Consider the following 25,316-nt stretch of genomic DNA (forward strand, 5'->3'; position numbering starts at 1 on the left):
CCCCCTCCCCTTTCTTATCGGTGTTCCCCTACCCATCCTCCCCCCATTGCCGCCCTCCCCCCAACAATCTAGTTCACTGGGAGTTCAGTCTTAGCAGGACCCAGGGCTTCCCCTTCCACTGGTGCTCTTACTAGGATATTCATTGCTACCTATGAGGTCAGAGTCCAGGGTCAGTCCATGTATAGTCTTTAGGTAGTGGCTTAGTCCCTGGAAGCTCTTGTTGCTTGGCATTGTTGTACATATGGGGTCTCGAGCCCCTTCAAGCTCTTCCAGTTCTTTCTGATTCCTTCAACGGGGGTCCTATTCTCAGTTCAGTGGTTTGCTGCTGGCATTCGCCTCTGTGTTTGCTGTATTCTGGCTGTGTCTCTCAGGAGCGATCTACATCCGGCTCCTGTCGGCCTGCACTTCTTTGCTTCATCCATCTTGTCTAATTGGATGGCTGTATATGCATGGGCCACATGTGGGGCAGGCTCTGAATGGGTGTTCCTTCTGTGTCTGTTTTAATCTTTGCCTCTCTATTCCCTGCCAAGGATATTCTTCTTCCCCTTTTAAAGAAGGAGTGAAGCATTCACATTTTGATCATCCGTCTTGAGTTTCATTTGTTCTAGGCATCTAGGGTAATTCAAGCATTTGGGCTAATAGCCACTTATCAATGAGTGTGTACCATGTGTGTTTTTCTGTGATTGGGTTACCTCACTCAGGATGATATTTTCCAGTTCCAACCATTTGCCTACGAATTTCATAAAGTCATTGTTTTTGATAGCTGAGTAATATTCCATTGTGTAGATGTACCACATTTTCTGTATCCATTCCTCTGTTGAAGGGCATCTGGGTTCTTTCCAGCTTCTGGCTATTATAAATAAGGCTGCTATGAACATAGTGGAGCACGTGTATTTTTTATATGTTGGGGCATCTTTTGGGTATATACCCAAGAGAAGTATAGCTGGATCCTCAGGCAGTTCAATGTCCAATTTTCTGAGGAACCTCCAGACTGATTTCCAGAATGGTTGTACCAGTCTGCAATCCCACCAACAATGGAGGAGTGTTCCTCTTTCTCCACATCCTCGCCAGCATCTGCTGTCACCTGAGTTTTTGATCTTAGCCAATCGCACTGGTGTGAGGTGAAATCTCAGGGTTGTTTTGATTTGCATTTCCCTTATGACTAAAGATGTTGAACATTTCTTTAGGAGTTTCTCAGCCATTCGGCATTCCTTAGCTGTCAATTCTTTGTTTAGCTCTGAACCCCATTTTTTAATAGGGTTATTTGTCTCCCTGCGGTCTAACTTCTTGAGTTCTTTGTATATTTTGGATATAAGGCCTCTATCTGTTGTAGGATTGGTAAAGATCTTTTCCCAATCAGTTGGTTGCCATTTTTGTACAAAAGATTATTCCTCTAATTAGGTTCGACTGCCACACTACTCTATTGGTATTGTGAAAGTAGAGGGAAGTTTGACAGTGCATCCATTAAGCAAAAATAATAGTAGTAGTTTCCCCATCTGAGACCTATATTTCCCACGGACATAAGTGCTTGACCTGTTTATAGTACCAGTTATACATTTTTCTACCATGAAGTAGGGCTGAAATTAAAATAAAAAGTAGTTCACCACTCTAATAACATTCACATTGTCCTTTTCCCAGTGGGCTTATCTGTATCTTGCCATGATGGTCACTACTGTAGATCTGAGGGCTCACAGCAGGCTAAGATTTGTTAAATTTTCTCCCCTGGCAGCCTTAGTCACACTTTTGACACTATAAAATGTGGTCAGTAAGGGGGAAGCTTCCTCATTAGTACTGGCTGGATTGTGCTAAGTCCTGTGACCAAAACATGCAGTGTCTTCAGCACTGTGGTCCTGCCGTCAAGTTCTGGTGGGTGACCAAGAGCAACAGAAACAGGTTCCATTATTTCAGGGGTCTCTGTGGCTGCTCCAGATCAACACTAGGGGATGTGTCCCATAGCTGGTTTTGAGCTTTTTATTTGGCATTATATTGCTTGGGGGGTATTATGCTAATTCACTTTGTCTCTCTCTGCCTGTCTCTTTGCTTTCTTTTCTGTTTTGTACACACACACACACAATTCTGAAACATCCTTAGTGTTAGTTGGCCCTCCATGCACCCATTCTTTCTGCCATACTCTCTTCTCTCTTCCTCCCTCTGTACTTAACCCTTCATTGCCCAGAAAAATGATATTGACTGAAAATTAAAAATTTACTTGCCTTCATACATAAGGATGAATCGAAGTGCCATTTTGATTTCAAATGTTTATCCTAGCCCATGATTCAGTGGTACAGAGTGTGTGCACCTCTTTCCAGGTTACTAATAATGACTCAGTAACATTCAAAAAAAAAACCAACCCCATCTCTATATCTTTATTCATGGCTTTCAGTAATTAGAGAGGTGGCGACAAGATGGCAGTAGGGCGCAGCTGATGAGAAGCACAGCAAGCTCATTTCCTTGCATCCTGAAGCACTGCATCCGTTTTCTTATTGGCTAGTAAGATAACACAGGAAGCTGCTATAACTGTTAGAGAAAAGGGACAACCTGGAAAGACAAAGAGCTTGCTTGGCAGGAGATTGCAAGTCTACATTAATCCCAGGCAGGAAGAACAATGAAGGCATCCATTCACACTGTATTCCTGTTCTCCTGGCTGTGGCTGGACTGTGAGTTGAAGATTTGGGGTCAAGAGAAAATATTTGGTGGATGTGTCTTAGAGATTCGTGGGCAGTCTATTTTATACAGTTCCCTCTAGTTGTTGTGGACAAAGAGATTAAGCAGAGCACTGCCTGACTGCTCTCCTCCTGTCTGTTTCCCTTTCTGTGTAGGGGAGAGCCATGGAGAGAAGGTCGAGCAGGTTCTTTCTACACTGAGTGTTCAAGAGGGAGACACCGCTGTCATCAACTGTACTTACACAGACGGTGGTTCATCATACTTCCCTTGGTACAAGCAAGAAGCTGGAAAGGGTCTCCACTTTGTGATAGACATTCTTTCAAATGTGGACAGAAAGGAAAATCAACGATTTAAAATTTTACTGGATAAGAAAGCCAAGAAATTCTCCTTGCACATCACAGCCACACAGGCTGAAGATTCAGCCATCTACTTCTGTGCAGCAAGTACACAATGTTTCCCAGGCACCTGCAGCCTATCCTCAAACTTGCTATGGGGGTTGGAGCCCAGTCCACATCCTGTGTCTTGTAGTAAAGCACTTGTCATATGGTTTAATTGCAATGGAAACTATAACATACACATATTTAAAACATATATGAGAAAGTTCAACTCTGTGTGTGTGTGTGTGTGTGACAGAGAGAGAGAGAGAGAGAGAGAGAGAGAGAGAGAGAGAGAGAGAGAGAGAGATAGTAGTGGTTCATACCTTTAATCCCAGAACTCAGGAGGCAGAGGTAGGTGGATCTCTAAATTCAAGGTCATCCAGGTTTAAACAGACAAATCTTATTTCGAGAAATAATTCCAAAATAGTTTATTTTTTAATTTAAAATTCCTAACCATTTTTTGTATACTCTTATATCTTAGTTTTGTATTGCTGTGAAGAGGTACGATGGCCAAGGTAACTTACAAAATGAAATCATTTAACTGGAGTGATGGCTTACAGTTTCAGGGGAGGAGTCCATGATCATCATGTCAGGGAACATGGCAACAATCAAGTAGGCAGGATGCTAGATAAGGTATTGGGGGCTTACATGTAGAGATGACAGCCTTAAAGCAGGGCAGGAGAGAGAGAGAGAGAGAGAGAGAGAGAGAGAGAGAGAGAGAGAGAGAGAGAGAGAGAGAGAGAATGGCATCCCCAGTGATACTCTTACAACAAGGCCACATTATTCAAGACCCAAGACATCTACCAACTGGTGACAAAATACCCAAACATATGATCTGATCCTATCGATGCTTATCACTCCTACCACCACATGATATGGGAGCTACACTATTCTTTGGGTATAGGTTCCAAGTTTAGAATACAGTTAGAAATAGGACTGGATTAGGGAAGTGACTTTAATAGTTTCTCATCCAGGGTTCATTGCTTAGTCAGACATGTATAGTGGGCTAGGCTTAGAGTATTGGGCATGGATTCCATCATGTTAAGTAGGCTTTATGCTGGCTAATTATGCCAATTTTACACAAGCTGAAGTCTTCTATCTGGATAATGGCAACAGAATATATAGTTTTGGGGGTCAATGGACTCCCCTGATCAACAATTCAAAAGGAGATATGCGTTGCCTGATGGTGGGTTTTTTTGGGGGGGTTGTTTTGTTGGGAATAATTGCCACATCAAAATGTCATAATTTCTTTAAATATATGCATGTATGTATAAGATGCACTTACATAAGCAAGTTTAAGCAAACATAAGATAGTATGATTCTCTATGGCTCTTTCAAACATCCTTGGAGTTGTTTATCCCTCTTCTCTCCCTCCCTCCCCCTCCCAGTGTTTGCTGCTTTCTGCTCATCAGGTAAGTATTCCTCCATGTTACCCATGTCTCTCTCATAGCTCCTGTGTCTATTATTCTCCTCTGAAGACCCCCATGCTTTCTTTTAACGCTCCTGCTTTCTGCACTTACTCCAGGTGATATATTCAGAGCTGAAGATTCAGAGATGGGTTCTGGAAGTAAGTGAGTATGTGTAGCATTTGTCTTTCTGAGTCTGCGATACTCCACTCAGTATATTTTCTAGATCCATCATTTACTTTCAAAGTTTACTGTACCACATTTTCATTATCTATGAATCTGTTAAAGGGCATTTAGTTCATATTTTCTAGCTACTATGAATAGAAGAGACATGAACATGGCTGAACAAGGATCTGTGGAGTAGAATGACCATTGGGCATGTGCCAAGGAGAGGTATAGATGGATCATATGGTAGATCTACTTTTAGCTTTCAGAAGATTAACCACACTGATTTTCACAAATGCATTAGTTTGCAATTCTACCAATGTGAATGAATGTTTCTCGTTCCCCATATCCTCGTAAACATATTCACTGGCAGTTTTTAATTTTTTCTTTTTTTATTGGATATTTTATGTATTTACATTTCAAATGTTATCCCCTGGCCTGGTGTCACCCTCTCCCATCCCCTCTCCCTCTGCTTCTATGAGGGTGCTCCCCCTCCTACACACCCACTTTTACCTTACCACCCTGGCATTTACCTATACTGGGGAATAAACAGATACCAGGTACCAAAGTTAAATCAGCATCAAGCAAATCTTTTAAACAGTTCCATAAACTCTAAAGAAATTGAAACAGTCATTAAAAGTCTTCCAACCAAAAAATGCCTAGGACCAAATGGATTTAGTGCAGAATTCAACCACACCTTCAAAGAAAACCTAATACCAATACTCTTCACATTATGGCACAAACTAGAAATAGAAAGAACACTACCCAGTTCATTCTATGAAGTCACAATTACACTTATACCTAAACCATACAAAGACAGAGTACTTCAGACCAATTTCCCTTATGAACATTGATGCAAAAACATACAATAAAATTCTGGCAAACTGAATCCAAGAACACTTCAAAACAATGATCTATCATGATCAAGTAGACTTCATCCCAGGGATATAGAGATGGTTCAACATACGGAAATCCATCAATGTAATCTACTACATAAACAAATTCAAATAAAAAGAACCACATGATCATCTCATTAGATGTTGAGAAAGCATTTGACAAAAATTCAACAGCCCTTCATGTTAAAAGTCTTGGAAAGATCAGGAATTTAAGGCCCATAACTAAACATAGTAAAAGCAATATACAGCAAACCAGTAGCCATCATCAAACTAAATGGAGAGAAACTTGAAGCAATCCCACTAAAATCAAGGACTAGACAAGGCTGCCCACTCTCTCCCTACCTATTCAGCATGGTATTGGAATTCTAGCCAGAGCAATTGGACAACAAAGGAAGGTCAAAGGAATACAAATTGGAAAGGAAGAAGTCAAAATATCACTATTTGCATAGGCTTTAGTGACCCAAAAATTCCACCAGAGAACTCCTAAGCCTGATAAACAACTTCAGTAAAGTGGCTGGATACAAAATTAACTCAAATAAATCAGTAGCCTTCCTCTTCTCAAAGGATAAATGGGCTAAAAAACAAATTAGGGAAATGACACCCTTCACAATAGTCACAAATTATATGAAATGTCTTGGTATGATGCTAGCCAAGCAAGTGAAAGATCTGAATAAAAAGAATTTCAAGTCTCTAAAGAAAGAAACTGAAGAAGACCTCAGAAGATGGAATGATCTACTATGTTCATGGATTGGTAGGATTAACACTGTAAAATGGCTGTCTTGATGAAAGCTATCTACAGAATCAATGCAATCGATCAAAAATCCAACTCAATTCTACACATAGATAGAAAGAGCAATTATCAAATTTATCTGGAAAAACCCAGGATATCAAAAATCATTCTGAACAATAAAAGAACTTATGAGGGAATCACCATCCCTGATCTCAAGGTGTATTGTAGATCAATAATGATAAGAACCACATGGTATTGTTACAGAGACAGACTGGTAGAGCAATGGAATAGAATTCAAGACCCAGAAATGAACCCACGCATCTATGATCACTTGATCTTTGACAAAGAAGCAAAACCCGTCCAGTGAGAAAAAAAAAAAGAGAGCATTTTCAGCAAATGGTGCTGGTTCAACTGGAGGTCAGCATGTAGAATACAGAATGCAAATTGACCCAGTCTTATCTCCTTGTACAAAACTAAAGTCCAAGTGGATCAAGGACCTCTACATAGAAGAAGATACACTGAAACTAATAGAAGAGATAGTAGGGTAGAGTCTCGAACACATGGGCATAGGGGAAATGTTCCTCAACAGAACACTAATGACATATGCTCTAAGAGCAAGTATGACAAGTGGGACTTCATAAAATTGCAAAGTTTTTCTAAGGCAAAGGACACCATCAATAGAACAAAGTGGCAACCAACAGACTGGGAAAAGATTTTTACCAATCCTATGTCTGATAGAGAGCTAATATCTAATGTATACAAAGAATTCAAGAAGTACGACCCCAGAGGACCAAATAACCCTATTAAAATGGGGGTACAGAGCTAAACAAATTCTCAGTTGAGGAATATTGAATTGCTTATAAGCACCTAAAGAAATATTTTTTTTATCTTGATCACTCTGCCTGAGGTAAGAGGAAATCTCAAAGTAGTAGAAAACTGAGATTGGATTCATACGTAGTAGAAGAATGAGATTGGATTGAAACTTACCACTTTAACAAAAATTAACTGGAAATGCATCAAGGACCTCAATGTAAAACCTAAAATGTTGAAACTGCTATGAGTAAACATTCACACCATTTGAATTAACATTCACACCATTTGAATTGCATTTCCTTAATTGCCAAAATTGAACAATCCTTCTGATATTTCCTAGATATTTTTATTTCTTCTTTGTTGGGAACTGTCCTGATTCATGGCCCATTTTCAAATTGTGTCACTTGTTCTGAGTTGTTTGTGTATTCTAAATATTAACCCTCTACCAAATGTTTCGCTGGAAAAGATTCTCTCCATCTCTGTGGGGTGTTTGTACTTCTCTCTGTTGCTTCCTTATCTGTAGGCGAGATTTTCATTTTACAAGGTCTCTTATGTCAACTATTGACATTAACTCCTGGGCAATTGGGGTCTGGTTTAGAAAGTTCTTTCCTAAACCTGCACCTTCTGGGATTGCCTGTGTTTTCTTCCAGCAGATTCATCATTTGAGATTTCACAATTAGATCTTTGATCAATTTGGAGTTTATTTTTCCTAAGGTGATAGATAGATCTAATTTCCTTCTTGCACACGTGGACAACCAGTTTTCTCTGCACCATTTGTTTATTTGTTTAAGATGTTGTCTTTTCTCCAATGTGTATTTTTGACATCTTTGTCAAGTATCAAATAGGTTGTTGTTCCGTGTACCCATGTTTCAATCTTCCATTTTGTTTCATTGGCTTCCTGTCTGCTTTTTTAATTAAACTATATCTTATATTACTGTGAATAAAATTGGACCCATAACTATCGCCTTCACAAAATTTAACTCCAGATTTTCCAGGTACCACTCCATCTGCCCCCACTTAACTCACCACACTTGAACATTCAAATTAGACCCCCTTTCTCCCTGATTCTGCTGCCTACCAAATCCCCAGTCATACCCGCATCCCTGAGCTAGCTTGCCTGGTGTCAGCCTAGCTCTACTGTTTGGCTACTGCTGCTGCTATGCTGGCCACCACCAGACCTGCCACACAAGGACTATCCAGGTTAGATCTGCCCTTCATTGCCCTGAGTCCCCTTGGACATACCCAGCTACTCTGAGCTGTTTCCTATCACCATGGCCAGATCACTTCCATTAGGCTTGCATCACCAAGGGCATCCAGGTTAGTCTCTTCCCTCTGTCCCCAATCCTCTCTCCTCCACCCCCTGGGTCATTTCCAGCTGCTCTGAGACTTGCACTGCCCCATTGTGTTTCATAATTCAGTCCCAGGAGGCCTGCTGCACCAGGGACATCCAGGGACAAGCAGATGGCTTGAGGCCAATTGTAAGATCACAATCAACAAAAGCCAGGGCTGTAGGGCAACTCCAGAGCACAACTGTCCCACTACAGCAAGCTCTGGATATCCTAACACAATTGAAGTACAAGAAAAATGACCTTAAGTTCAAATGTAAAAGATGATAGATACCTTTAAGGAAGAAAAGAGTAAATTTCTCAAAGAAATACAGGAAGGTACAATCAAACAGGTAGAGGACTTTAAAGAGGTGAGAGACCCCCCCTTAAAGGAGAATCATAGAAGCTTAAGATCTACAACTATAAAATTAAAAGAGTAAGCCCCAAAAGCCACAAACTCAGGGCTAAGCCGTGCCGCCAGGAATAGCAGACCATAAAGATAAAGAAAAGAAATACAAAAACCAGTTCAGGCTATCAAGGACTGACCCATAAACCATCCAAAGACATCCCTCCAGCTTACTCAGAGTCATACTTTAACCAGATGTCCTCCAGACCCTGATAAGCCCCTACTTGTGCTTTTCAGCCATTGTGTCCTACAGAGAGCATTCCAGGAAACCGGACAGCCCAAGCCTAACCAGAGGTGTTTCAAATACAGATGCTTCATCAATTTTGACAAACTTTTAAAAATAATGAGGACCTAAACACCCAACCGTTCTGCTGATTTAGTAGCTCTGTTCCAGGAACCAGGGGGCCATAAAACCTTTTAGCAAAAGAATCCTGTAACTTGTGGTACCTTCCCCTTTGACACCCCCATCCCCTGGGCTCACAGCCTCTGCCTTTAAATACTCTTTCTCCCAGCCTCTCGGGTGGACACCTCTGTCTCCTGCGCAAGAAACGTGTCGGCCCAGAGATCTCTGTAATAGGTCTCCGTAATAAACCTCGCCTTTGCTTATTACATCCAAAATGGTCTCTCTGTGTCTGGGGTCCGCGATTTCCCAAGACTTGAGTAAGGGTCTCTCTGCGTGGGATCTTTCAGAGGGATGAATAAATCTCTTAAAGAAATACAGGAATATACAGGTTAAGAGGTGAAGGATATGAATAGAACCCTTCAAGAATTGAAGTGGAAATAGAAGTAATAAATAAAACAGAACCTGAGGGAATCCTGGATTTGGAAAACCTAGGGAAGAGAATAGGAACAACAGACACAAGCATCACTAACAAAATATAGGAGATTGAAGAGAGACACAGGCACAGCAGATACAATAGAAGAATCTGATATATCAATAAAGAAAAGTTAAATCTAAAAAATTTCTAACACAAAACTTCAAGTAAATCAGGGATAATATGTAAAGACCTAACCTAAGAATAATAGGAACAGAAGAAGTTGAAAAGTCAGAAGGACCAGAAAATACAAAACCATTAAAAAAATTCCAACCTAAAGAGATGCCTATAAACATACACGAAGCTTAGGGAATACCAAGTCGCATGCAAAGGCTGACAATCAGAATCACATAGACTTCTCAACAGAGACCTTGAAAGCTGGAAGGGCCTGGACAGATGTCTCACAGCCTGTGAACCCTGAAGTGCTGACACTGCTATGAATACCAATTCTGGGGTGGTAGCCCCATCCCTAGCTCTATTTTTCTGCTGCAGATCACTTTAGCTAGCTTGAAACTTTTGTGGTTTCATATAAACTTTAGTTTTATTTCTGTGACAAATTGGGATTTTGATTGGTACTGCATTGATCTATAAATTGCTTTTGGTAGAAAGGTCATTTTCATAATGCTATTTCTATCAAACCCTGAGCATGGTATGTATTTTCATCTCCTAGGGTCCTCCCCAATCTTTTTTCTTTTCTTTTTTTTTTTTCTTTTTTTCGGAGCTGGGGACCGATTTTTTTTATTTACATAAATAAATTTCTTTATAGATTAGGGATCTTCCATTTCCTTGGCTAGGTTTATTCATAGACCTTTTTGGAAGTTGTTATGATGGGAATGTTTTCAAGATGCCTTTCTCAGCATGTATGCTATGGATGTATAGAAAGTCTATTGATTTTGTATATTACTATTTTACTGAAATTGCATTAATCACTTCTAGGAGTGCTCTGATGAAATATTTACAGTCTGCTATGTATAATATTCTACCTTCTACAAAGAGAGATGATTTAACTTATTTTTACATGTATCCCTTTAATTGCATCCTCTTGTCTTATTGCTATAGTCAGTTCTTCACGTTCTACATTGGAAAGGAGCAGAAATACTGGCTAACCATTTTTTGCAGGTTGTATGAGTTAATATTTCCAATACCAGGGAGACACGCAAGCGCATCACTTTCTGAGCTATCCCATGGACAAGACACTGTCAAAGGTCTCAAAAGAGGAGGACTGGACGTGTTTGCTCCTGCTCCTGGTCTTTGGTAAAGAGACTTCTGAGCATATAGCATGGACTTGGCCAATACTGAATCACTACTAGTTCCTCACTCATACTTGATAGATCCCCCTCCCTACCAAAAAGACAGAAACCTCATATGAAAAGTTGGGAGAGGAGGAACATTGGCTGTTCATGCCCATGTTTTTGTGCTGGGATCTAGGCATCTGTAGTAGTTATCTTTGAGGTGTTTTTTGGTGGCAATATCTAGTCTTGCATTTGATGGGTGAGTTTTATCTAACTGCTGTTGCCTTCTCTGGAACCTAGGCAAGGGTGGTGGCTATAGGTTTCCTTGTAGAGTGTTTCTGTGGGTTGTCAGGTGACAGGAAGAATTGGAGATTGACTAGGAGGGTATTCTGAGAGTGTCTAAGGGAAAGAGCTAGGAGGAATGGGTTCTCAGTCCATGGAATAGAAGTGAGGTTGGAGGAGAGGCTCCAGTAAGCAGGCTATTACTGGACTAAGAGTAAGTCTGGAGAGACTGTAATGAAAGATAGGAAGGCTCCTGAGTCCAGATCTAGTAAGACCTCTATGGGTCCCTAGTAGAAAGAGTTACACACACACACACACACACACACACACACACACACACACACACACACCTTCATTTAATACCTTTTTTCTTGTTTGTTTTTCTTTATGTTTAATATTTTATCAGCAAAATGCTATGGGACAATTAGTTTTCTGAGGCTTTATATTTTGTATTCTCCATGCTTTTTTATTTATTTGGGTTTGTCTTGCCTTAAAGTAGATGGTCTGCAATGCATTCATACTAAGTGTACTACTAAATTTTATTATGGAGTCAGTCATAGCTAACCTTGGGCCAAGAGCTAAAAGATGGCACACAAAAGTTCAATCTTGATAGACGTGTAACATTTATGTCAAGAAATTAAACATGCAGTAACACAGCAAGAATGAAAAACTATGCCCCTCTGTTTATTATGGAAAATATTGACTGTCTAGTGTGAAACATGTTTTATCATGGAAACTTATTGTATTTTATAGCCCTCCACAATTATAGCATAAAACGTCTCATTTCCTGTATCTAAGTTTATCTGCTGTGTGCCAATCCATGCTCTTATCAACAAGCCAATCATGATTAGTACCTCGAAGTCCACTGGAAAAATGACAGCTATGAGTCCTTTTCTTCAGCCTCACCCTTCACACAGTTCTTCTGAATTGGCATTCACTGCTGCCGTGTGGAGTTTTCTACACAGCCCCAGGTCTGCTACCATAAACACGTTCTCACCGTCCCAAATTCTCATTCTCTGACTCCTTCCTTCCGTCTCTCACATTATGTTCTATATGTGCACAAAGTTACAATGGTGGAGTTTGGCTAATAAATTATCCTGTATTGTAACCTCCTCTCTCTTTCCAAGTGGAACTCCAAGGTGGGGCTTAGGACCTATGAAAGGCACCAACTTTACAGTACTTGTAAGTGTGTTAAGTGATGCATGTTCAGAGAGAACGTTTACCACCTCACATATAGTATAGAAGTTGAAGGAAAAAACGTACAGGTTTGTGAAAAAACACGGTAAGTATATGTATAAAATTATCAACCAGTGAATTAAAAATTAGTAATAAAAATTTAGGTAATGTTAAGTACATGCATATTTGTTGCATACCCGTCTACCTGTAGAACTCTTTATTGTGTGAAAATAAAGCTACATACTTTAAAAAAAATCCTGTTTCATCCAATCCTTATGTTGTTGTCATGTATAAGAATTAATTTTTTATCTGGTGTTTTCTAAGTATCACAGCATAGTTCTGTAAAGAAGTCCTGCTGGTGTGACTTGTAAACTGGAAAAGAAGGAGAAGGGATTCATGAACTCAGAAGAGCAGGCCTTGAATTTGTTATTTGTGTCTGTATCTGAGGAATTTTCACGGTTGATTCTTTATGGAAAGTGGGTACCAGCCAGGCCCCAGTGCACATCAATGTGGAAGGAATCCTTCCTGCTGGACCAGCATGAATCACAGCATCAGCACCTGCCTGATGGTTGATTATCCCGTGTTGAAGACGAGAAAAGTTATGAGCAAATACGACATCAATATCAGATCATTCGGATTCAGTTATTTACGTTGTGGAGCTTGTTCTGCCTAGAATTCATACTTTCCACTTTCCAGTGAGTGATTCTGAAATATTAATTAGTACTTGTATATGGATTATACAATGTGAAAAACTTCTGTGGAAAGATGACAATCTGAAAATATAGTTCTTTTAGAACAGAGAAAATGACTTTGCATCCCAAACCATTCATTATTCATTTTTTTATTTCCTTTGATAAATATAAATTGTCAATAGCTCCTTTACATGTTCTGAAAAACAGAATCCATCAGCATGAGGAGACTTCTTAATGCTTTCTGTGAGTTTAACCTAAAGCACTTTCATGGGAGTTCCCTGGATTGCAGCTTGGCTCACAGTCGATACAAGAACATATAAATCTCTGTGTTATTTGTATGTGTGTGCTTAGAGCTGTGATCTGAAGTAAAACAACCTTGAGATATTTTCTTTTTAAAGTTGCAACAGTGTCTCTCTATGTTCTTTGTCCATCCAGGAACTCTATTTTCCAACCAGGCTGGCCCCAAATTCACAGAAATATACCATGGTAGATGGAAATATTGACATATGCCTTGTTGATAAGATCAGGAAGGCACAAGGCAAATGTTAATTCATGCTCAGTTCAGCTTCTGTCCACCAGGGGGCGCAGATTCATAGCACTAGCTCATGACCTGAGTAATTTCTATCTAAGAAGACTCAGAGTTTCTCTGAGTTAACACTTCATCATGCTAAACATCAAGACCACTTTCTAGAAGACACTAAAGATGGACTCTTCTCCAGGCTTCGTGGCTGTGATACTTCTCCTACTCGGTAAGTAAACAGAGAAGTCTTCAGCAGTGAGTTATGAAAGACCATTATCTTCAAGGAGACACAGAGCTCATCTCCCTCTCCCTTTCTCTCCTTCCATTGCACTGTAGGAAGGACTCACGGAGACTCCGTGACTCAAACCGAAGGCCAAGTGACCATCTCAGAAAATGGATTCCTGAGAATAAATTGCACTTATTCAGCCACAAGCATAGCTTACCCTACTCTTTTCTGGTACTTTCAATATCCTGGAGAAAGTCTTCAACTCCTCCTGAAAGTCATTACGGCTGGCGAGAAGGGAAGCAGCAGAGGGTTCGAAGCCACATACAATAAAGGAACCAGGTCCTTCCACTTGCAGAAAGCCTCGGTGCAAGAGTCAGACTCGGTCATGTACTACTGTGCTCTGGGTGACACAGTGGCAGAAACCACAGGGGGAGCTGAGCACAAACCGAGAGGCCACAGGTGGTCTGGCTGCTGAGAAGGTGCCTCTGAGATCACCTGACTTCAGCACAGCCTTCTGTGCGAGACCGAACTCAACTCTGTTGGTGAAAAATCATACAAGTGTCCTCCTGCCAGGCGACATTAACTTCAGAAATCATTAGAGAAACGAACAAGTCTCCGGGGTCATTGTGGTATCACATTTAAGTTATTTGTCTGCAGTGCTGGGTCAAACCCAGAGCCCCATGCAAGCAAGGCAAATGGTCTACCACATTTTAAACTCCATCTACGTTCAGACAATCAAATGTGCTGGGGAAAGTGGTGTCTGGGTAGTATGACCTAAACAGAGTCGGGAAGGAAAGATGTGAGAGAGCAGCAATCGTTCCCTAACAAAGGCCTGCGGAATTCTTGTCTGAAAAAGGTTATTATCCTCTAATATATTATAGTCCAACCACAGTTTTCCCTCCCTCTCATACCCTTAGTTTCTCCCCCTACCTTCCTCTCCCCTAGATCCACACCCCCACCTCCCCTCAGAAAAGAGCAGGGCTCATGTGACATTAACCAAACACAGTGTGAGGAGACCAGGCACATAACCGGCACATCAGGGCTGTCAAGGCAACCCAATAGGAGGAAAGGGTCCTACAAGTAGGCAAATGAGTCAGGGACAGTCCCTGCTCTCACTATTAGGATTCCCCCCAAACACTAAGCCACTTGGCCATAACATAGATGCAGAGGAGCTAGGGGAGACCCTATAGGATCCCTGATCTCTGCAAGTCTCCGTGAGTCCCAGTCAGTTGATTCTGTGGATCTTGTTCTTCTGGTGCTGTCGTCCTTGACGCCTCTGTTTCTTCCAGTCCTTCCTCCCCATCCTCTGCAGGACTCTGTGAGTGTAGCCGACTCTGAGGCTGTGGACTCTGTGAGTGTAGCCGACTCTGAGGCTGTGGACTGTGTGAGTGTAGCCGACTCTGAGGCTGTGGACTCTGTGAGTGTAGCCTGCTATGAGGCTGTGGACTCTGTGAGTGTCCCTGCGATGAGGCTGTGGACTCTGTGAGTGTAGCCGACTCTGAGGCTGTGGACTCTGTGAGTGTAGCCTGCTATGAGTCTGTGGACTCTGCATCTGCTCCCCTCTGCTGGTCTCTTTGATGATGATTCTGTTAGACTTGGTCCCAGAACACTCTGCAAACTTTCAAACATACTTTGGCATTTATTTTCAGGTGAGGAAAGTAAGTATTAACTGTCTTACATAGTCCTGAGATAAATTATTATAGACACCCTCCTGTGGTTCTTATACACACATACATACATACATACATACATACATACATACATACGTACGTACATACATAGGAGTTTACATTTGGCACCAAATTGCCAACAGTAAAAAGCAACCACAGAAAGCTGACTCAGAGATTTTGAGCAAGTACAACTCTGACCCCCAAGATGGCAGTGCGAGCGTTAGTCCTCCCTCAGGAGCTGGTGAGTGTGTGCCTGCCTGCGTGCAGGCCTGCGTGAGTGCGTGCGTGCATCAGTCTCTGACTGGCTGGCTGTCCTTCCTGAGAGTCTCCATTTAATGCTAGAAGAAAAAGCTGATGAATCACCAGCAGCTTTGGGCTAGGCTTCTGCAGAAAAACCATGGGGAAGCACCTGAGTGCCTGCTGGGTGCTTTTGTGGCTGCATCATCAGTGTGAGTGAGTGGAGGTGTTAGCTGGGGGCCACAGGAAGGCATCTTAGGATTTGGGGAAGGATGTAATTCTGTGTGCCAGGAGAGACACATGGGCCTGCTTGTGGATAACCTGAGATGCTTGTAGAGAGTAAGGAAGGATCTCATCTAAGCTTAGATGGTTGATTTCTGGACTCTCTCACTGTTTTCTGAATAGGGGTGGCTGGCAGGACCCAAGTGGAGCAGAGTCCCCAGTCCCTGGTTGTCCATCAGGGAGAGAGCTGTGTCCTTCAATGCAATTACACTGTGACTCCCTTCAACAACTTAAGGTGGTACAAACAAGACAGAGGCAGAGGTCCTGTGTCCCTGACAGTCCTTGCATACAAAAAGGAGACGACATCAAGTGGAAGATACTCAGCAACTCTGGATGAAGACGCTAAGCACAGCACCCTGCACATCACAGCCTCCCTGCTGGATGACGCTGCCACCTACATCTGTGTGGTGGCCGCACCATGCTCCCCAGATACTTAGAGCCAGTACCAAAACCTGCTCCTGGAGGCTTTGTGGAGGCATAAGTGACAGAGAAGTCTTTCAAATACTGTACTGGGAACTGAAATTCCCTTTTTGGGCCACTGTCTCATTAGAAAGACAATTTTAAAACAGTCTGAAACGAGAGATTGAAGGAATTTTCAATAGATTTCAAGAGAAAAACTTTGTAGGAAAGCAGAAAATCCTGGCAGCCACCATAAAGGGAGGAGGTAGAGAAAACATTAGCCTTTTCATTAACCAGGGAGGTCACAGAAACTGCTAGAAAGTACTGAATGTTATGGAAAAAAGTAAAGGAGGGCTGAGCCCTGCATTTGTGTGCAGAGGGAAGCCAGTACCGCACTCTTATGTCCCAGGTAAAAGGACTGCACCTGAGATATGTGCTTAGAAGTGACAACAGAAACTCATTTGATGGAACTGAACCAATCCCACAGCTCCCTGTACCCAAATCCTGTTGGGGAGAGAGCTGAACTCTCAGAAGGATGGAGAATCCTGAGCCCTCAGGACAGACAGCCATTTCTGGCCACTTCTGCCCACATTCCCAGCCTGAGAGGAAAATGCATAGTGCCTCTGGATACAGGAATATAGGAGCAGTCAGAGGCAGGAACTGGCTGGTTTCTACCTGCACCCAGAACTGAACTGACCCAGTACCACAGCTCCCTACAGCCAAATCCTCTGTGGGAGAGAGCTGGGGCCTCATAAGTGTGGACACTTCAGAGAACACAGAGGAGACAAATACTTTCTGCCCACATTCCTGACCCAAGAGGAAATTACTTAGTGCGATCTGTACCCTCTGGGCACAGGACCTAGGGGTAGTCAGAGGCAGGAAACTTCCGGTTTCTGCCTGTGACAAGAGTTGAAAGCCAGTCGCCAGGAGCACCAGGAGCGCCTACACACCTGAGAGCAGAACTCACTTTCCCCAGATCTGGCTGAAAGCAAACAGGTCTACAGGAGTGCTGACACACAGGACTACAGGAGGGCAAAGCCACTTTCAGAAACAGCAAGACAAGCTAACACCAGAGACAACCTGATGACGAGAGGCAAGCGCAGGAACCTAAGACTACTTGGCATCATCAGAGCCCAACTCTCCCACCAAAGCAGATACTGGATATCCAAACACACTGGAAAAGCAAGATTTGCATTTAAAAATCACATTTTATGATGATGATGGAAGACTTTTTTTAAAATTTATTCATTTAATGTATGTGAGTACACTCTAGCTGTCTTCAGACACAGGAGAAGAGGGCATCAGATCCCACTACAGATGGTAGTGAGCCACCATGTGGTTGCTGGGAATTGAACTCAGGACCTCTGGAAGAGCAGTCAATGCCATTAACCACTGAGCCGTCTCTCCAGCCCCCATGCTGGAGGACTTTAATAAGGACATACATAACTCCATTAAAGAAATATAGGCCAGCACAAGTAAACAAATAGAAGCCCTTAAATAGGAAACAAATATCCCTTAAGGAATCCATTAAAGAATTATAGGAAAACACAACCAAACAGGTGAAGGATATGGACAAAACACTCCAGGATTTTAAAATGCAAATAGAAACAATAACGAAAGCACAAAGGGAGACAACCCTGGAGATAGAAAGCTAGGACAGATTTCAGGAGTCACAGATGTGAGCCACACCGACAAAATACACCAGATAGAAAAGAGGATCTCAGGAGCAGAAGATAGCAAAGAAAATGACACAACAGTCACAGATAACATAACATGAAAAAAGCTCCTAGCACAAAACATTCAGGAAATACAGGACACAGTGAGACGATCAAACCTAAGGATAACAGGTATACAAGAGAGTGAAGACTCCCAACTTAAAGGGATAGGAATATCTTCAACAAAATTATAGAAAAAACTTTCCTAACCTAAGGAAAGAGATGCCCATAAACTTACATGAAGCCTACAGATCTCCAAATAGATTGGACCAGAAAAGAAAATCCTCCCGTCACATAATAGTCAAAACACCAAATGCACAAAACAGAGAAAGAATTTTAAAAGCAGAAAGGGAAAAAGGTCAAGTAACATATAAAGGCAGACCTATCAGAATTGCACCAGACTTCTCAACAGAGACTGTGAAAGCCAGAAGACCATGGGCAGATGTCATACAGACCCTAAGAGAACACAAATGCCAGTCAAGGCTGCTATATCCAGCAAAACTCTCAATTAACATAGATGGAGAAGCCAAGATGTTCCATGACAAAACCAAATTTACACAATATCTTTCTAGAAATCCAGCCCTACAAAGGATAATAGATGGAAAACTCCATCACAAAGAGGGAATCTACAACCTAGAAAAATCAAGAAAGTAATCTTGCAACAAATCCAAAAGAAGAGAGACACACAAGCATAACTCCACCTCTAACAACAAAAATAACAGGAAGCAACAATCACTATTCCTTAATCTCTCTTAACACCAATGGACTAAATTCCCCATTAAAAAGACATAGACTAACAGACTAGATATGTAAAGAGGACCCAGCATTCTACCGCACACAGGAAACAAACCTTAGAGACAAAGAGAGATACTGCCTTAGAGTAAAAGGCTGGAAAACCACTTTCCAAGCAAATGGCCCAAAGAAGCAAGCTGGAGTAGCCATTCTAATATAGAATAAAATCAACTTTCAACCAAAAGTCATCACAAAATGTAAGAAAGGATACTTCATATTCATCAAAGGAAAAATCCACCAAGAAGAACTCTCAATTCTAAATAACTATGCTCCAAATACAAGGAACCTACATTCATAAAAGAAAGCTTATTAAAGCTCAAAGCACACATTGCACCTCACACAATAATAGTAGGAGATTTCAAAACCCCACTCTCATCAATGGACAGATCATGGAAACATAAATTAAACAGAAACACAGAAAACTTAACAGAAGTTATGAGTCAAATGGACTTAGCAGATATTTACAGAATATTTCATCCTAAAGCAAAAGACTATACCTTCTTCTCAGCATCTCATGGTACCTTCTCCCAAATTGACCATATAATTGGCCACAAAACAGGCCTCAACAGATACAAGAAGATTGAAATAATCCCACGCATCCTATCAGATCACCAAGGAATAAGACTGGTCTTCAATAACAAGAGAAAGCCCACAGATACAGGGAAGTTGAAAAACACTCTACTCAATGATAACTTGGTCAAGGAAAAACTAAAGAAAAAAATTAAAGACTTTTTAGACTCTAATGAAAATGAAGGTACAACACACCCAAACTTATGGGACACAATGAAAGTAGTGCCAAGAGGAAAACTCAAAGCTCAGCCTGACTTCAAAAAGAAACAGGAGAGAGCATACATTAGCAGCTTGGCAGCACACATAAAGCTCAAGAACAGAAAGAAGCAAATACACCCAGGAGGAGAAGAAAGCAGGAAATAATCAAACACAGGACTGAAATCAACCAAGTAGGAACAAAAAGGACTATGCAAAGAATCAACAAAACCAGGAACTGGTTCTTTGAGAAAATGAACAAGACAGCTAAACCCTCAGCCAGACTAATCATATCCAAATTAACAAAATCAGAAATGAAAAGGGAGCCATAACAACTGAATCAGAAGAAATTTAAAAAAATCATCAGATCCTACGACAAAAGCCTATATTCAACAAAACTGGAAAATCTGGAGGAAATGGACAATTTTCTAGACAAATACCAGGTACCAAAGTTAAGTCAGGATCAGATAAATCATCCAAACAACCTCCTAACTCCACAAGAATTAGAAGTCATTAAAAGTCTCCCTACCAAGAAGGGCCCAGGACCAGATAGGTTTAATACAGAATTCTATCAGACCTTCATAGAAGACCTCATACCAATATTGTCCAAACTATTCCACAAAATAAAAACAGACAAAGAACTACCCAAGTCCTTCTATGAAGCTACAATAATTCTTATTCCTAAACCACACAAAGACCCAACAATGAAAAAGAACTTTAGACCAATTTCCCTTATGAATATTGATACAAAAATACTCAGTAAAATTCTTGCAATCTGAATCCAAGAACACATCAAAACGATCATCCATCATGATCAAGAAGGCTTCATTTCAGGGATGCAGAGATGGTTCAATATAGGGAAATCCAGAAACATAATCCACTATATAAACAAATTCAAAGAAAAAACCAAATGATCATTTCATTAGATGCTGAGAAAGCATTTGACAAAATTCAGCACCCCTTCATGATAAAAGTCCTGGAAAGATTAGGAATTCAAGGCCCATATCTAAACATAGTAAAAGCAATATAGAGCAAACTAATAGCTAACATTAAACTAAATGGAGAGAAACTTGAAGCAATCCCACTAAAATCAGAGACTAGAGAAGGCTGCCCACTCTCACCTTACTTATTCAATAAAGTATTCAAAATCCTAGCCAGAGCAATCAGACAACAAAAGGTCAAAGGGATACAAATTGGAAAGGAAGAAGTCAAAATATCAGTATTTGCAGATATGATAGTATCCTTAAGTGACCCCAAAAGTTCCGCCAGAAACCTACTAAGCCTGATAAACAACTTCCCCAAAGTGCCTGGTTATAAAATTAACTCAAACAAATCAGCAGCCTTCCTCTACTCAAAGAATAAACAGGCTGAGAAAGAAATTAGGGAAATGACACCCTTCACAATAGTCTCAAATAATAGAAAATATCTTGGTGTTACTCTAACCAAGCAAGTGAAGGATCTGTATGATAAGAACTTCAACTCTCTGAAGAGAGAAATTGATTTCAGAAGCTGGAAAGAGCTCCCATGCTCATGGATTGGCAGGATTAATATGGTAACAATAGTCATTTTGCCAAGAGCAATCTACAGAAGCAATGCAATCCCCATCAAATTTCCAACGCAATTCTTCATAGAGCGAGAAAGAGCAATTTGCAAATCCATTTGGAATAACAAAAAACCCAGGATAGCAAAAACTATCCTCAACAATAAAAGAACTGAGGGAATCACCATTCCTGACCTCAAGCAGTATTACAGAGCAAGAGTGATGCAAACTGTATGGTGTTGGTACAGAGACAGGCAGGTAGATCAGTGGAATAGAATTGAAGACCCAGAAATGAACCCATATACCTATGGTCACTTGATCTTTGACAAAGGAGCTAAATTCATCCAATGGAAAAAAGATAGCATTTTCAACAGATGGTGCTGGTTCAACTGGAGGTCAGCATGTAGAAGAATGAAAATTGATCCATTTTTATCACCATAAGATCAAGTGGATCAAGGTCCTCCACATCAAACCAGATACACTCGAACTAATAGAGGAAAGAGTAGGGAATGGGTACTGGGGAAATTTTCTGATAAAAACAGCAATGGCTTATGCTCTAAGATCAAGAATCGACAAATGGGACCTCATAAAACTACAAATTAATAAAATATAATAAATTAATTAAATAAAAATTAATTATTAAAATTAATAAAATATGGAGACTACTGCAAGCTGAAATACAAAAGCAACATTCAATAGCTTGGAGTGATGCAAAATTAATGAACATGATAAAAATTGATATATAGATAAATGCAAAATTAATATCTTTTGTAGCATGTTTCCTTTGACATAGCTCAAAAAATAAATGCATAAGATACAATAGATAAACACTAGATGTGTTCCTAATAACATATTAGATAACTACATGTATAGTTTTCTGTATATATAAGGGTTCTGACATAATTTTTAATAAAATTTTTATATTTGAGGTTTATATGCTTTGGAATAAATAGCCACTTATTCCCATTGAAAACAAAGGAGCAACACTAAATGTACTGTTGCTTTTTTTGGCTCATGGTCAAATGTAATACTCTCCTGTGTGAACCTGTAGGTCTTCACACTCCCTTACCATCATGTTTAGCTTTTCCAGTACAATCCTGATTTCAGCCAGTATAATTTGTTAGTTTATCATTGCTATGTGGTTCTTGCATTTCTACTGCGTTCAATGTATTATATATTTTATCTTGTCATTGTTAAAAATCATCTTATTAATAGGTGTGCTTATTATAAACACTGTGCCTCTGGTCCACGCATTGTCTTTAAGGCTTTCTATTGAATATTCAGACATTTTCTAAGTCATGGCAGATGCTCTCATATGCCATTGCTATGCATCTTTGGGCCTTCACATTTATTGAGAAATTCATTTGTTATGTTTTTAAAGAACAAGGTATTTGTGAAGAAAAGGATTTGGCTCCTTGGCTTCTACCACACACAATAGATAACTCTGGCTTCCTAGTTGGACACAAGTCTGTGATTAGTGCAAAATACAATGATATTTCCTAAGGGACTCTGAATATTTGTTAAACTTATATTTTAATGTCAAAAACAATTACAGTTAAAATAAATAAAATTATAGAAAATTATCATAGAAAACTACTATTATAGAAATTGTTATAACATTTAAAAGCGTTCCCAGTACAGCTTGATCTGTACAGACTTCCAGGCCATCCAGAACTACAAAGAGAGGCCCCGTGTCTTAGTTAGGATTTCTACTGTTATAAAGGGACATCACAACCACGCCAACTCTTATAAAGGGTAGCATGTAATTGTGGCTAGATCACAGTTTCAGAGATGTCAGCATGTCTACAAACATGGAAACATGCAGGCAGACACGTTGCTGGGGAGGAGCTGGGAGTTCTACACCCAAATCTGCAGGCAGCAGGAAGAAAGCGTCCCTGGTCTCTCGAAGTCTTAAAGCCCATGCCTAGTGACACACTACTCCAAAACCCATACGTCCTAGTAGTGCCGCTCACTCCCTGTGAGCCTATGGGGGGCATTTCCATTTACACCACCACGTCCTGTCTGACTTTTCTCCCAGTGTGATGAGTCCTTGTGAACAAGTTTAACGGGGGTTGACAGTTCAGAGGTTGAGTCCATAATCATCATGGCAGGTAGCATGGCAGTGGCAGGCAGGCAGGCAGGCATAGTGCTAAAGTAGTAAGTAAGAGCTTTCAGCCTGCTGTCTGAGAGCCAACTGTGAACAGCTTGGTGGTTTGAAACCTCTAAGCCCATCCCCAATAACAAACCTCCTCCAAAATCCCTCATCTATTAATTCTTCCCAAACAATTCCACCAGTCAGTGACAACGCATCAAATATATGATCCTAAGGGAGAAATTCCAGTTCAAACCACCACAGCGGACCCTGTCTCAAAAAAAACAAAAAACAAACAAAAAAAGAAACCCCAAAACCTCCTTATATTTATGATGGAACCATGTTTATTAAGTGAGATTTTAACCCAGTGGGTTTTTCCAGAAATCCTTTAGTTAGAGACAGTCTTTCCATTCAAAGGTGAAGTGTTTTACACAGGTGTGTTGTCTGGCACCAAGAGAAGCTGTTCAGTGTGAGATAATCCTGATCTATAAGATCTCACTTCGAGGTGGTCACAGAAAAAGTATCAGTCATTGGGCCCAGGAAAGTGGCTGCTTGAGGTAACAGGAAATATTTCAGTTCTAACTTGAAATACACGAAAACATACACTTTCTCCCACATTGTCTTGGAGTAAATGCCTCTTGATTTCGTTTTGTCACTAAGCTGTCAGACTTTTACTTTGAACATCTCAAATAGGAAAGGGCTTTTTTTTGTTGTTGTTTTGTTTTGTTTTGTTTTGTTTTGGTCACTGTCAATATCCACAAGATGGCAGCCTCTTCTCAGAGACTCTGGAGGAAACTCTCAAGTGTTTTTGAATGAGAGTCCTGGGGGAGTGGTAGGAGAGGAGGGGGAAGGGAAAAGGGAGGGGCTTGCTGATGAAACAAGGGTGTTGAAAAGTTGCTCTACTTGGTGGAACATCATTTTTATGTTTCCAGAAGGAGAAACATTAGAAATGTGAAACTCATTTTTAGGGGCTTAAGATCTGAATCCCCAGCAGAGAGAGATAAGGGGAAATGATGAAATCCTTGAGTGTTTCACTAGTGATCCTGTGGCTCCAGTTTAATTGTGAGTTTTGGGCATTTCTTTTGGATAGAAGGTGTGATGTATGATGTCATTGTCTATTTTAGGATAGTGGTAGAAACACAGATGTTTTAAGTCTCTAGTTAAAGGATGGGAGGCCCATGGAAAAGTTATTCTAGAATGTTACCATCCAAGTGCATCCAGTCTTATTTGTCTGACCTTTGTCTTTCTGCACAGGGGTGAGCAGCCAGCAGAAGGTGCAGCAGAGCCCAGAATCCCTCATTGTCCCAGAGGGAGCCATGACGTCTCTCAACTGCACATTCAGTGATCGTGCTTCTAACGACTTCAGGTGGTACAGACAGCTTTCTGGGAAAGGCCTTGAGTTGCTGGTGTCCATCTTCTCCGATGGTGAAAAAGAAGAAGGCAGATTCACAGCTCACCTCAATATAGCCAGACTGCAAGTCTCTCTACACATGAGAGACCTGGGGCCCAGTGACTCTGCTGTCTACCTCTGTGCAGTGAGCACACAGTGCTCCCCAGGCACCTGCATCCTGCACCCAAACCTTGGGCCCCACAAGGCCTGAGCTAGAGCAGACTTGATTTGAAGTCTTTACCTTATGCCAATACCTCAGTCTCAACAATACTGCTCTAAACTTCCTGAGTCTTCTCCCTCCTCCTCCGTTTTATTTTTCATAATCTAGTGACTCTAATGAGTGGTACCCCTCTGCTTATGGGTGTGGATCATTGACTGATACACGGGCATCCTACAAGGGCATCCTTTCTAAGGAATAATGACTCTCCTTGCCCCAACAGCCACCAATTCCTCCTCAGCATGGAAGGGGCCTCAGGAGCCTCTTTACTCTTCATACTTGAAGTTTTACATGTCTTGATCTTGTGCATGTCTGGTACAAGAACTGCAGGCCCTGTGAGTTCATGTTGGACAGCAGTTCTGTCATGTCCAAAGAAAAGATTTTAAAGCTTTCATCCTCTCAGTCTTAGGTTTTTTTTTCCACTTCTCTTCTAAGACTTTCCATAAGCTTTGTTGGGATGAGGAGTGGGTAGATGTTTCACCTGTGGCTAAG

At 40.9% G+C, this 25,316-nt stretch overlaps 1 gene segment (V, D, J or C); it reads left to right on the forward strand.

Moving 5' to 3' along the window:
- Positions 1-24,125: 24,125 nt before the first annotated feature.
- On the forward strand, positions 24,126-24,826 carry LOC148000930 (T-cell receptor alpha chain V region 2B4-like). The segment is given in 2 exon segments: positions 24,126-24,279; positions 24,472-24,826. Coding segments are annotated over 2 exon segments (399 nt in total).
- The last annotated feature ends 490 nt before the right edge of the window (positions 24,827-25,316 follow it).

This window comes from Rattus norvegicus, chromosome 15 (assembly GCF_021556685.1).
Source record: "Rattus norvegicus strain SHRSP/BbbUtx chromosome 15, alternate assembly SHRSP_T2T, whole genome shotgun sequence".
Lineage (NCBI taxonomy): Eukaryota > Metazoa > Chordata > Mammalia > Rodentia > Muridae > Rattus > Rattus norvegicus.